This window comes from Acipenser ruthenus, chromosome 33 (genome assembly GCF_902713425.1).
Source record: "Acipenser ruthenus chromosome 33, fAciRut3.2 maternal haplotype, whole genome shotgun sequence".
Classification (NCBI taxonomy): domain Eukaryota; kingdom Metazoa; phylum Chordata; class Actinopteri; order Acipenseriformes; family Acipenseridae; genus Acipenser; species Acipenser ruthenus.
In genome coordinates this window covers 2,387,001-2,401,323 of record NC_081221.1, presented here as the reverse complement: position 1 = coordinate 2,401,323, position 14,323 = coordinate 2,387,001, and the positions used below count along the sequence as shown (strand labels likewise).

The 14,323-nt window shown below is 38.1% G+C and overlaps 1 protein-coding gene across 5 annotated transcripts in view; it reads left to right on the top strand.

Moving 5' to 3' along the window:
* Positions 1-2,175: 2,175 nt before the first annotated feature.
* The window catches only part of LOC117433353 (inactive phospholipase C-like protein 2), a 58,168-nt gene continuing 46,020 nt past the window's right edge, over positions 2,176-14,323 (top strand). For 3 of the 5 annotated variants that reach the window (XM_034055527.3, XM_034055530.3, XM_034055529.3), the window contains exon 1: positions 2,946-3,644. In XM_034055527.3, the coding sequence (XP_033911418.3) occupies positions 3,339-3,644 (306 nt within the window). In that variant the 5' untranslated portion in view covers positions 2,946-3,338. Of the gene's footprint in view, positions 2,344-2,945; positions 3,645-14,323 lie in introns of those variants that run through there. The other 2 variants (XM_034055528.3, XM_034055531.3) reach the window with 2 other exon arrangements.

Sequence of the window (14,323 nt, the reverse complement as noted above, 5' to 3'; positions counted from 1 at the left end):
CTTTGTATTCGGATAATCATTGGGTCTGTCTGAATATTTAGCTATTGAGCTGTCAATACTGCTGCGCACTTCCTGCACGTGGCTCCTCTGCGCATTGAGATGTTGCTGTTCTATCATATTGAAGTGTGTGCATTTAAATTAGAGTACTGATATCACTCTTGCACTTATGCTACATAGTCCTTGTCGCTGTCTTAAGGGAATAATTATTAAACACTACATGATATTTTGCATACTATTACACCAACCAAGTATCTTGTTTGTACTACTGGATAGTATCAGTTGTGTACTACTGTCTCGAGTTGTCTTAACATCTAATCAATGTTCTGAATTGCTGGTGTTTACCTTACTCGAATCGCACAACATACATTCATATTTTTTTTCTAAACATGTATTTTAATAAACAGCTCCATTGGAGCATTTTGAACTGCATATATGTCTATGTCTTTCATTTAATTGAAGGGGCTCAGTGTCGGGGTTTGATCTTTGATTGGGTTTAATATTTAATTTCCCTTATATAATTATAACATCCACTAAGGGTGGCGTAGTCAGCTATATTAGTGTATACGAGCCGTGGTTAAATCGGGTACGTGGGCGGGCGCTACACTGATATGAATAATGTTTGTCTTGGAGAACGAATATCTGCACACGTGATCTGCAGATACAAGAAACATTTTAACTGCATGTGCTGTATGCTTGGGTCGTGGAATTTGACACTTTGAATCGCCGATGCGATACTCATTGTTACGCTTTGGACACAAAGCACATTTTGGTGGATCGTGGAATGAAGCGGTATCTGTCGTGGACGGGGGTCTGTCCGTTGTGTATGTGTTTGCAAAGTTTCCTATCGAGTAGTACATTATGATACCATATTGTGTCCTTTCCTTGAGAGGAGTACCAGCAGTAAGACAAATCCGTTGACTCGTATGTATTTTTAAAAAGAAGATTATATTGTGTGTTTTACTGGTAGGGTGTTAATTTTACTGCTGCTTGCTCGCGTATTCCTAAATAACTTCCGCTAAGAAAGCAGGGAAGTGCCTATTCAAATCTGTTACTTTTTTTCCCCTCGCGATTGAATTTATCCTATACGCCAGTCTTTTACATCGTCATTAATGTAATTTATCATATTTGTTCCACCATTAAGAACAAGTCACATGCATAAATATCTGATTTGATCTCATCCCCGTTTTGCTCCGAATGGCACAGCAGCAATGTATTTTGAAATTACAAAATACTTAGGGAGGCATGTGTATTTGCATTACAAATTACAAAAATACAAATGTAATGAAAATAACTATTTCAATTACATGTATTTTCAATAGGCCTACTGCCCACGCCTGCTTGTAAGTAGGAATGCTCAAGTTAAGGACGATTTGCGTGAAAGTGGTGTGGTGTGCACAGTCGCGTTCAGTTTTTTACACTAAACACAGAAAGAATCGTTTAACACATAGTTTACCTTCTGGAAGAAGATTAAAACAGACACAAATGCCCTAAGGGTTACATTCTGCAAAAACAAAACAAAAAAAACACACACTCCTACAGTGTTGCATACAATACTGCACATTTTGTTTAGGGACACAGTCCGTGTAACGCTTGGGGTAAAGAATTGACTGCCGTTCTTAGCCAGTTTCATATTAAAGCCAACACAAACTTGTGCTTTTAGTAGTTTAACTGGTAAGTGACTTCTATTGCAAGCTCATCGCATGCATGTCACCAGTGCTTTACACTCAATGTGTACGTTTATGGATTTGTGTGTGTATGTGCTTAGTTAGGCTATCAGAATACTTCAGTAGTGTCTTAATAGCATAAGAAATATGGGTGTGTGATAGTATGGAATATTTCAGCAGTTTAAATGTACACAACATAATCAAGACTTTGATTTGATATAAAAGAGTTCGAGTTGTTTGCAGAGTTCTTAGTAAATTACGTTAGTAAAAACGATAATATATCACCACGATGTTGAAGATACGACCACCAGAGGGTGCTAATGTCACCCAAGTAACCGATTAAGCCATTATGACATTCCCTGGTTGCCATAATATCGTTTGAACACAGACTAGGGTTTAGCTACGTTGTGTGTACAAGTTTTTTTTTTTCGTCTGTCTGCGTTGCACATCCCTCTAGATTTATAAGACTTATAACTAAATTAACTTTAGTTATGGAAACTAAACTTAAAAAACAAACAAACAATCAAACGGACTGGCGCTTCCATATTGCATAACACGACTCTGAGGAGCGTGTGGGTGGTTATGTTAGAATAATCAATATCGCCCCCACAAGCAGTGCCATCTGTATACGGTAGTGAAGTACATTTACAAACGGAAATATAGCTAATGTATTAAATAGGTAAGTATGCAAAATTATATCTATGAAGCTTTGTCAGCATTTTTGCCAAGTACACTATGTTTTAAATATTTAATCATACCACAATGGTTGAAGTTTTACATATATCCTATGTAATATTCTTATTTAATATATTCTTCTTAAGCGCTTTGTGATGGTGGTCCACTATGAAAGGCGCTATATAAAATAAAGATTGATTTATTGAATCTTATTTTACTTATAAACTCTGGATTTCTGTTTTACATACGGACCCTATTCATAAAACGTTCGTTATATTAACGATTTGTCACAGTTCTTGTGACTATTCTGTTGTGCTTTGAAACACGAGAATACGATTATAACTCTCTCTAGAACGGCTGAAAAAGTTTCTGAATTATCATAACAAACATTCTTTTAAAATAGTGTCCTATATATCGCCCCTTTTTTGAAGACCATGCAGTGAGTGCATATTTAAACCTCGATGCATTTTGTACTTAAGTGTTTTATATTAATTTTCTACCGTGTCCACCCAGAGCTGCGGTTTGGAGAGTAGAGTCGGGCTGTAAAAATAGCTGCAGCTTGGGGAAACACGTGTATAAATAAGGAATTCCCAATGCTCAGACTGACTGCAGCTAGCAACGCTCCGTACGAAAAACGTCAAAAGCTTCTCCAGTGAGAGCGAGAGCGAGGGACGAGCTATACAGACAGAACTAGGGAGACGCGATTGTAATTTCTTTAGCCAGGAAGTTCGGGGATGGGGTGATGATTAACAATACTATGTAGCAGTTTAACGGATAGTTATTAGCGAACAGCTATGCTGATCAGACCAGGATAAGCAAGACCATATGGTCAGCTTCACTTTAGCACAGTCAAGCATTCACACAGACGCACACCGTGCACGCTTTTTTTTAGTGTATCTGGATTGAAATCCGTTCTTTTTTCTTTTCTTAAACATCCTATTTCCCATTTCTAACCAGACCTCCTGGATACTCCAACACAAGATGTTTTGTGATGTTTGAATGATGGCGGAGGGACAGGCGATCTTACCTGGAACAGGACCGTTGCTTATACTGGCGACAGATTCAGCGTCCGAACTGACTGGGTACACTGAGCACTCAGAGCCGCATCACCCTTCCACTACCCGGGCTTTCCTGGAGGTTACGGCGGCGGCGGCGATCGGGAAGTGTGCCGGAGGAGCGGAGCCCCTGGTCTCCAACGGAAGGTGTAAGGAGGATGGGAGCCCCCATTCCGGGAGCAGTAGCAGCAGCAGCTGGGACAATTCTGCGGACAGGAATCCGGCTAACCCTCGAAGCAGCATCATGAAGGTTCATTTTCTGTCTTACTTTACGCGTACTATATGTCAGAAAACACAATGCTCGTGCATTTCTTATTGCGATACACTGCGACTAACACTCAAACTTAGTGTTAGCTGAACATAACATAAAATTAGGTACATAATTCAGTATCGTAAAATCTATTGCAATAACACTATCGTGCCATGCATTACAAAGATGCAGTTCTTTCTGTATTGTGTTACAATAGAAAACAAACTTGCACACTTATCAGCGGTATAGTTATTATAATACAGTTACCATGTATGTCTAATTCAATTGTATTCAGTGGTGGTCACTACGACTCGCAGAAAAGTCATTAGCAACCAGCAGAAATGTTCCTACATCGTAAAAATACGGTGTAACCCAAGCATATAAATTATGAAAAAAAAACAATATTGCTTCAGACTTTCATCCTACCTCTAATCTGATAATCTCCCAAACAGTCTCTGAAATCCCTAATTACTGAACTCTGCACATGATACCTTAACTTGTTCTAGAAGTTTGTTGCGTGTGTGGCCTTATAGACAGTGTTCTTGGCCAGCTTTCATTTTCTACCTGGGTGTCCCATGTTATTGGAACACAGAGTAAACCGTGATAAATTATGAGTAAAAAACCCAATACAAGTGTCACACCACTTGACGGCCAGCCAAGACGTTTGCTACAGCAGTAACCATATGCAGTCCCATGTTAATCAGTCTGATTTGCTGTCTTGGTATCTGAAAGTGAAAGTGACTTGCAACAGGGAGATGCAGCATTTATATATTGCATAACATCTGTCATGCGGACGATAACCCACTTGGATAACAGTGCCTGCTTCATATCGCAGTGAAGGTGTTTCTAATGTGTTTTGTTATATTTTCGTAAGGTGATTTGAATCACAACATTTTAAATTTGAATTGTGTTTTTTGCATTTTAAGATGGAATGATGTATATGTAAGACGTGGGGTGCCCCTTAAATGAGGTTTGGTTCTGTGTAAATGGCACATCTCAAATTATATTTATAGACACCATTTTTACTCAGGACAACAGAAATATACTTGGCAGAAATCACTTAATTCTGCCGACATTTGATTCAAATTGCAAATCTAAAATGGCAAACTGAACTAACTACATCTGTGTTAGGGTGCTTAAGAGAAAAAGTACCCATGACAAAGAAAGACTTTTAAAAATGGTTACTAGGGATTAAAGTGATGTTTTGGCTAAACCTTTTACCTTTAACAATAATTAAATTAAATGGCTAATTACTCAGTGGTTACTGCACAGTATATGCTAAGCTTCAGCTGTGTTATGTAACTTTATAGTTACCCCCTGAGCTGCTGAATGTTTTTGACACAATGGACTATAATGGAGTATAGAAAGACCTGCAATATGTGGCACTTACTTTTGTGTTAGTAGGATAACTAATGTGTTTGCATTGCACAGATGTCACCCCTGACAATATTTTGTATTATCTAAAAGCTGCATCTCCCTGCTACAGTTTATGTCCCGGTGGGCAAAACTGGGACCATTTTTACTGATACAGTAGTAGGTGCTTGGTTGGAAGGTGTTTAATGAGGAACAGCGGCTAATTGTTGAGGAATGGTAGGTCTAACATTGGCAGGTTATTCCAGAATCTCCTTTACAGAAGCAGCTTTTTTGTTGAAATTGTTAGTAAGCAAAAACAAGAGAACCACACTGGAACCTCATAATACAAAATTTAACTGGTAAGAAATTAGATATCCAGGTAACACAGATCGGTGGTGGTGGTGGTGGTGGTGGGGGGGGGGGGGGGGGGGGGGGGTTGTCAAACTCCAGTTATCGAGGGCTGCAGGGTCTTCTGGTTTGTATTCCAGCTTAACATAATTGATCTAATTATCTGTTCAATTGGACATATTTCATAATTCTCAAAGTCTTTTACAGTTGATGGACTTGATTCAAGGTACACTATGAAACATTTTGAGGCCTGGAGAGAAGTTATCCAATTAATCAAATAATTAGACCAATTAAGTCTTTGAGAGCTCGGGGTGGAACAAAAGCCAGAAGACACTACGGCCCTCCAGGAGCTGAGTTTGACACTCCTAGATGTAGATGCTATATTTAGTCATCCAAATAATAAGCACGTATTCTTTAAAAGGGATACTATGTTGTACTGCTATTTTCATGGTGACAAGAGCCCAAATATAGAAGAGATTAATCTCCTGCACGCTGGTATTTGTAGGAGTCTAGCCGAATCCATTACGATGATAAGATGAGATTCTTGGTGTGCTTTGACCTGTCAGCTTCCCCACGCAAAAACATATGTGTCAGCTCTGGGTGAAAGAGATTGGGAACAATTCAATTGAGAATGTGTTTGCAGTCGAGGGAAACAAAGGGCGAAATGCTCTCCACCGGACCTGGGCTCAATTACAATTGTAATTGTAATTAATTGTAATTACAATGTAATTGAATGTTGTAATTGTGGTTGAACCTTGGCACGCATGCGTAATTGTAATTATCCCATTTAACGGATCCATTCCAGTTCAATTGCACACCTTTCCAAGCGTAATCATTCGCAGTTCCATGTGTGCAGCGGTTTATGTTACTTATTTTCCTGTGTATTTGTAATAATAATTGCAATTACTGCAGCCTTATTGTAACTGGAATTGCAATTGAACAGCATTGTAATTGAAATTTCAGCAAACAATTCTGCTCTAATTGTAAATGTCTGGTTTGCAGTAGAGAGAAAGAAATGCACTTTGCTCAGCCTGGCATTGGGTTGTTGTTGGGTGATTGAACACATCTACAGGGGTTAGACATGCTGCACAACTGTTACTAATGGATATCTGTTAATTTATTGACTCAAACAGCAAATAGAGCCAGATTGTTTTTATTATTTAGTTATTATTTTCACGCAGTGGAAAGATACATCAAATATCTGATCAAACGCTGCATAATATGTATTTGGTGGCAAAAATGTTGGTTCGTTCATCAACAGATTTTATAAATGACTGCAAAAAATGATAGCTTGTCAAGGAAAGCAGTGCATCAGTGAGACGTGAAAGAAATATCACACATCCTACTGTGCTTAACAGTGTTTCTCTTCTTTCATGAATTTGATGGGTTATGGGTTTATTGTTACCCCTGAGAGATGTTTGTGCTGTTACAATGTGGTTTCCCAGCTAATTCAACATGAAAGAATATCCGTTTTAAATTCTGAAAAAATATTCGAACGTGAAAACCTAGCACAACAAGATATGAAATGAAGGCTCTACACAGAGTGCATTCTAATGTGTTTTAAAGCAATGAGTGTGACTTCACTAAAAGCACCTGCCACTTAAAACAAAAAAAAAAGGAAGTTAGTTGAGCATATGGAGGAGGCTTCGTACAATACAGAGTGACAAACATAGAAATAGAACAGCAAGCGATGTGGTTTACATTCTGTACAGAGAATGCTTTTAATTTAGTCCTTTAGACATCATGTTTCTTATTCAGCATAGGCAGCGCTGCTGGTGTGGTGTGCAGTGTGCAGGACAGGTAGGCCCTATATATAATAATAATAATAATAATAATAATAATAATAATAATAATAATCAGTAAGGATTGCATCCTTTATGGGTCTGTGTGTGTTAATGAAATGTGGATTTTGAATAGGAGACTGAAAGAGTTTACAGGTGGATCATTTTGGGTTGCATCAGTGTTATGTACTGTGTTAACACGTGTAGGGGAAGTGGCGGCAACAAAGGCTTTAAACGTGCTTGCTATAATAAGGTGTTAGTTCATACACGCTTTAGCCGTATTTAAACACGGCATCACTACTCAGTCTTGCAGCGTGGCTTTTTCAAACTGCTTTCTTCAAAGGCATGCTCAAGATAGCTTTAAAAAAGTGTACATTTTTTTTGTTTGTTAATACTGATATTTCACAGGATATGCAAATGGCGAGTATTATGAATGTATGTCCTTTCCTCTTGTTGGTGTAACGTGCAGTGTTGTGTGACGCACTGATGAAATGCTGCTGCTTTTTGGTGCCTAATCACTTCACGTGTTTTACTTTGACCTTTTGCAACGGCCCCAGACAGCCCTTCTTACTTTAAACAATCGACAATCCTATTACAGTATAGTTCCAGAATAATATTTTTCATACAGGTTGCTGTCCTAAGTTAAAAGCCTGCAAAATGATAGAAATGATGGGTAATAATAGCAATACACAGGGTTAGAACAAATAGTGAAACGTGGCCACAAATGGGAAAGGAAAGGTGCAGTGGTTGTGCAGCAATCAGAGGTTGTTGTTTTTTGTTAGTTTAATGTGAAAACAGTAATAGTTTAAAAACATTGTATTTAAATGAGAAGCATGCTTAAAAAAAAAAAAAAAACAGCAATCAGAAGTTCCAGAGATGGGCAGTTTATTTATAACATTGTATTTGGAATAATTAGGAATAATACACTTTCAGGAGACAGCGGATTAGCTATAAATTAATTCTTATAACCATTGGTTTTACAGATCTTGATAAGCACTACCTTACCTTCAGGTAAAATTTAAGTAGTCCAAAATGAGTGCTGATGAGTGTGAATCTAGATGTAACAGTTACAGAATTTTGTGGAGCAAAAAGCTCTGGAGATCGGCTTCAGCTGTTTACACAGACCAAAGATAAAAGCTGTTCTATATTGTCTCTGCTCAATGGGGTGCCTAGGTACTGCGGTTTGCAAAGGGGGGGATGCATGAGCTGAAAGCCTGTAAATAAATGTAGAAGTATCGAAGTGCACACCCTCTGGGGAAAGGCTTCCCCGTGGGATGCAAATTCTATCAGCGCTGATCCGTAATGTTACATAATCAATATGAATGATTTCGGATAAGGATTGTACAGTATGTAATAATCATCATCTACTGCACATGGGCATTTTCTGTAGCAATTTGGACAGATATTGATAGTGCTTCGGATTTCTAGTGGCTATTCAGAGACTGTCCAGTGCAGTAAGTCTAAACATGTCTATGTTTAGCATTAGTTTGTTGGGTCAGTGATTGGAAATCTAAATTGATTGGACGTTTCTGCTTTAACAAACAGTTGGCGATGATGATAAACTAGAATTTTCTTTTCCAACTGGAATATTTTCCGTAGAGGTTGAAATAAACCACAACACAGTTTTTAGCGGAGCATTTTTATTAATTGTGATGTGTGATTTATTTACAAATTCAAAATGGTTTCATGTAGTTGGATTTCTGAATCAAAACGAAAGGCATTGCAAAAGGTATTTAATCTGGAACATTCACAGTGGGAAATTGTGCAAACACGTATGAACCATAAATCTGTAATTATACTTATAATACTCCAATTGCTGTATGTGAAGATAGTTCCTTTAAGTAGATTTCTGAAACAAGTCTCAGGGATTGAAATAATATTGTATATATGTAATCAGCGCTCCAGATAAGGTTTTGGGTCTGGGAGTAACTTACCGTCTAATTTTAACACTGAGAGAATAAAATGTATTTCCAGGGGGTAAAATGCAACATTATCTTAAAGTCATGAGTAATCTCGATAAATACTGTACAGTCTTTAATGGTAATGGGATAGGCATTAAAAAAAAACCTTCCTTTTTAACTGCAATGTTACTTTGAACTGCTGTACAGCCACGTGTGTGTTCTACAAGGTTCTTTATCAGGCTCAGCGCTTTTTTTTTTCGAGGTATCACACTGACTCTGCAAATTAATTACGTTACTTATATTTTAACATTACATTTTTAAACTCAGTGAAAATTTTAAAACTTTAATATAAAGCCTACAGATAAATAAAATAAGGAAATGCATTAATAAGTTATAAAACAGTTTGTTTAATATTATAGGCACCTTTTTTTAGCGGTTGCCTCTGACGATGGTTCCAGGTGGATTTGTAGCTGGATTGGTGTGTTTACGCTTCAACCTGTGTAGCTTTTTTCTTATTCTTACTGTGATTGGCTGCAAAGACAACAGGGCTAGCCAGAGATTGGATAACGGTTGCTGGGTTGTTTTTTCTTGTGTACAGATTCCTAGTAACTGAAGACATTGTATTCTAGGAGATGTAGTTGTTAGTGGAAGTTTTAGGGGAGGCGGACAAGCTGTGAAGCAAAATTGCTATGCATATTTTTACGCATTAAATTTAAATTTAGTGCATATTTCAGATTTTTGAATGCGTAAAAACAGCAGGTACACAGCTTATCTGGACCGCTGTATGTAATAAAGTTGTTAATTAGTAATAAACTGGGATGGAAATAAGACTCCTGTTGCATAGCAGTTTCCCCCATTCCAGGTTTTAATACAAGCTTGGTTAGCCACAGTGTACAGGTAACAAGTTCAAGCATGTCTCAGCTGATTACCGACCATTAAAACAATGTTGATTGTGTATAAACAATGAACAATTAGTGTCACCAATGGTGAATATATAAATAGCGCAATACTGTAGCTGACCTTGCTAATGATGTGATACAGCTTTCTGAAATGTCTTCCTCAGATTGTTTGTAACAGACTACTCATATCAGATTGAAATCACGTCACGGTAGGATTAGCTGTTCTGTTTAATTATTCGTATTGTATTGTACATTATAGGTTGTTGTAAAATGCAAGCCGATTGCATCACACAGCACCTATTACGATATTCTATAAACGTGCAGGCATGTATATTCCTCTCGACATGGCTACTCAAGTGTGTTCTTTACTTGTTTTTTTCAAACTAGCATAGTTACATGGTCTCTATTATATAAACAGCATCCGAAACAAGCTTATGTCCTGATTCCTTGCATCTTATGAACAGCTAGGCCAGTAGGGACATGAGGATCTTAAAACCATGTTCAAATCGAACTGCCCATCTCAAATCCATGCATTTGGTGTTTCTTGCTCATCAGATTTGTAATCTATTGTTTCCCGTATGATCGGATTTGTGATGTTGTTCGAATGATGCCATGATCCATGCGGTTTACAAATATCTCCTAGAAATCTAACTAGTACTAAATTATCACATTCAAGGACTGGCAAACTGCTCATCCAATTGTGATAACTAGGTACAGTAGACTGCAGATTTATGAGAACACCTCAATTGGTCATTTATATCCTTTTTATACCTACCTGCATGAAAACCTCAGGGGGTGAGAATTTCAATTTTTGATCAGTAATCCCTGTGTGGAAATGTTAGATCACTTTGTGCTATAATTAGGCATCTTAAACAACTTCTAAAAAGTCTGATGCATTTTACCATTTGTGGCTATGTGTTCCTTTTTCTCTTACTATTATAAATCAATTGCATGTGTGGCCTATTAAAGTGATAAGTTCACGTAGACAGTCACTAATACAGTATGCCTATTTTGACATGCTTACAATACAAGTATTACACGGTATACTGCACTTTGAACAGTTTAATTGAGATCACTAATCTATTATTTGCTAAACAATACCTTAAATCATGTTTGAACTCCAGGTATTGTGACTTTCCCCCTTATTAGTAGTTCTTCCTATCTTGAAGGATCAAGCTTTTTAAAATGCAGCCATACATATTTTGTCTCCCACGATAATAGCACCATGATCAATTCGTATTCCATCCATTATTGATTCCACAATCTCACTGTACTGCAAATTCGTGAAAGCACTCAGTATTCAGGAAGGGTTGGTCATTTTCATCTGTCCCAGTCGCTTTAATGTAGACCTGAGCACTGACTCTCTCTGTCCAGGACACTGACCTGCATCCAGCAGAGATGAATGCTGAATATTCAGTGCTGCAGTCTCAGCCCTCCAAATGCAGTTCATGTGCGATTTGAGAAACAAGTAGGTGTCTCCTGCCTGAAGGAATGGAGCTAAGAATTTTATTGAGCTAAGAATCTTCTTTTTTTTTTTACATTAATGCAGGTTAAGCAGATATTTTTAAAAGAGACTTCAGTCTTTAATAGTGACATATAAAGTACATTCTATATGTCCAAGATGTTTTGCCTTGTTTGAAACTATCCTTAAAAAAGTTTACCACAGTATTTTTGCACGGCATTTGTCCGATGCTTTTCCCATGGTTATACTACGCATTTACCACAGTTTACCCTGGTTTGCCATGTTTATTAATATGCATAATACTGAATTTGCTTTTTCATTGCTGGAGCGTTGCAGGCTTGTTTGCCACATTTTCTCCTGTTGAGTTAGCACAGCGTTTCATTCTTGCATTGCACCAGCAGGTTGTTAATTATTGCAACTGCGGCAAAGACCACAAATTTGAATACCTCCCAAGTACCAAGACGCACTTCAAAATACTGTGGCATCACTTTATTAATGTTGTGTAATACATGTATTTACAAAAAAGGGTATGCTGAAAACTTGTTAATAACATCACAGAATTGTGTGCTAAGTGCATGTGGTTAATATTAAATGATAGCTACTATACAGTGTCTGTATTTTACAGTGTATTTGAAATCGATTTGAAATAACGGCATCACCCCCTCTGACTTGTCTTTCAACGCTCCATGCATAAATATTTTTTTGTACTGTAGCTTCAATTCATTGACCCCGGGCTAAAATCCATAATTCATGTTGGACAAGAAAAGCAACCAGTGAATGTTCTAATTGCTACAGGAGAATTCACAGGGGGCCTCTTGTTTTTTCGTTTTCAACGATGGCATTCCGTCCAACAGGCCTGCTGTTTCTTATCATGTTTCCAGGAACGTTTCATGTCGTTGGTTTTTTTTTTATCTGGATGAAGCTAGACCACTAAATAATGTTCTTGGGGGATGTGTTCACTTACAGTCATAACAAAACATTTTTTATATATAAATTGTACCTGTTGTGAACTTCATTTGGTTATATAGGTCTCAAATCACACTTTTTTTTATAATGATAGTCTTGCTCTTCCTGGGTCATTTCACCTGGAAGGTGATATAATCCCCACCCCTTCAATGGCTTGATTCCTGTAATTAACCAACCAGCTGCTGCTTCTTTTGATTGACATGTTTTCAGCCAGTAACATGCTTTGACCCAGAAGACACTGCAGAGCTCAGAAGTGCAAGTGTAACAGACTTCCTGAGAGTAAGACATGAAAACTAAGAACTAAGAGTCTTTTTCATGGTCTAAACCGTAGCCTATACAACTCTGATGAAGTTTGCCAGATGAACCTTGTGTCTGCTTGACTTAGTCTCTTGTAATGTTGTGACTGTTTGAAATTATGGATGCAAGTCGATATCTTCACTGAACAGTGACTAAAAGAGCAACCACAGAACACAGGAAACCAAATGTCAGGTACAGCCCAGAAGAGCTGATTGTTCTTGGACTGTGGTCAATTAGATTATTAGATAAGAAATCTTGAAACTGGATTAGAGGATAAAAGCAGCACTATCCTGTGACGGAACAGACCATTAAATATTAAAGCGTGATTCGGTCTTTGCTAGGTAACTTGGATGGAATCGCCACCGCAGTTTGACTGATGCGCCACAGATCTGCCAGGATGTGATACTAGCTATTTTATTCTGTAGGTTTTCCACCAGAGTAACGTTGTGGAGAGAAATATTCACTGAGTAAGGAGCCCAGACATGTGGCTTTCCGAAGGGGCCTCGGTTTATTTTGTTTATTTAGCAGACGCCTTTATCCAAGGCGACTTACATAGACTAGGGTGTGTGAACTATGCATCAGCTGCAGAGTCACTTACAACTACGTCTCACCCAAAAGACAGAGCACAAGGAGGTGAAGTGACTTGCTCAGGGTCACACAATGAGTCAGTGGCTGAGGTGGGACTTGAACCCTGGTTACAAGCCCTTTTCTTTAACCACTGGATCACATTTCGTTACCCCGTCCTCAGAATTGGTTACACAAGCCGCAGATAGTCACTTATATGCACAGTACAGTAAGAGTTCACCATCCTGTATTTAGCACCAGCTCTGAAATGCAATCCAATTGTATTTGCTTTTGATGAGTTTGTGATAACTGCCATGCGCTTCACTTACTTGGAATATACATATGAGGGATCATTACAATACCTCTGAGCATCTGTACTACATTGATTTAACTCCAGGTTCATTGAGAACTTATACCTACTGTTTTATCCTTTTATACTAAAAGAGGGATTTGTAAGGGATTAGGTAGGGGTGGAATAAAAATCCGGAGGAATACATTCCTCACTACTCCTATCACTTTCATTACAGCAAATGTAATTATTGTTCCGTCTCAATCAGACTTCCTTAGCTGAACCACATTCCATAGAACTCGATAGAATTCCTGGAGATTCCACAGACAGAGTTCCACAGGACCGGAACAGTACACAGTGAGACTTGTCATAAGCGCAGGTCTGGCTCCAAATCTGATCAGATATCTGGAGAACCCTCTCTAAATGTATTAGAGTTCACGGGAGAGTATTTTCTATTTCAGTTGTGGTCCACAGTCCTCCAGAGTGGGGTCCCGGCCGCACTGGAGTGCCACTTGATAAAACTCAGGTTGCAGAGAGTAGCATCTATCTGCTTGCATTCAAGAATGAGTCTGAATGACTCTTGCATATTGCAAACCAGTTGATTTATCAAGTAAACATCGTATGTGTGTGTTTGTGTTTTAAAAGAACTTTCTAAATTACCTTTTTTTTCTAGTACAGTACATATCTGGGACTGTATATGTAAAAGGCACTCTGAAGGTCATATGGCCTATTAGTACTGCAGTTGTAAATGTACTGTAAACCCCATTTGTACATGAATATTAGGCCCATTTTCCATGTTTGCTACAATTTGTCCTTCAA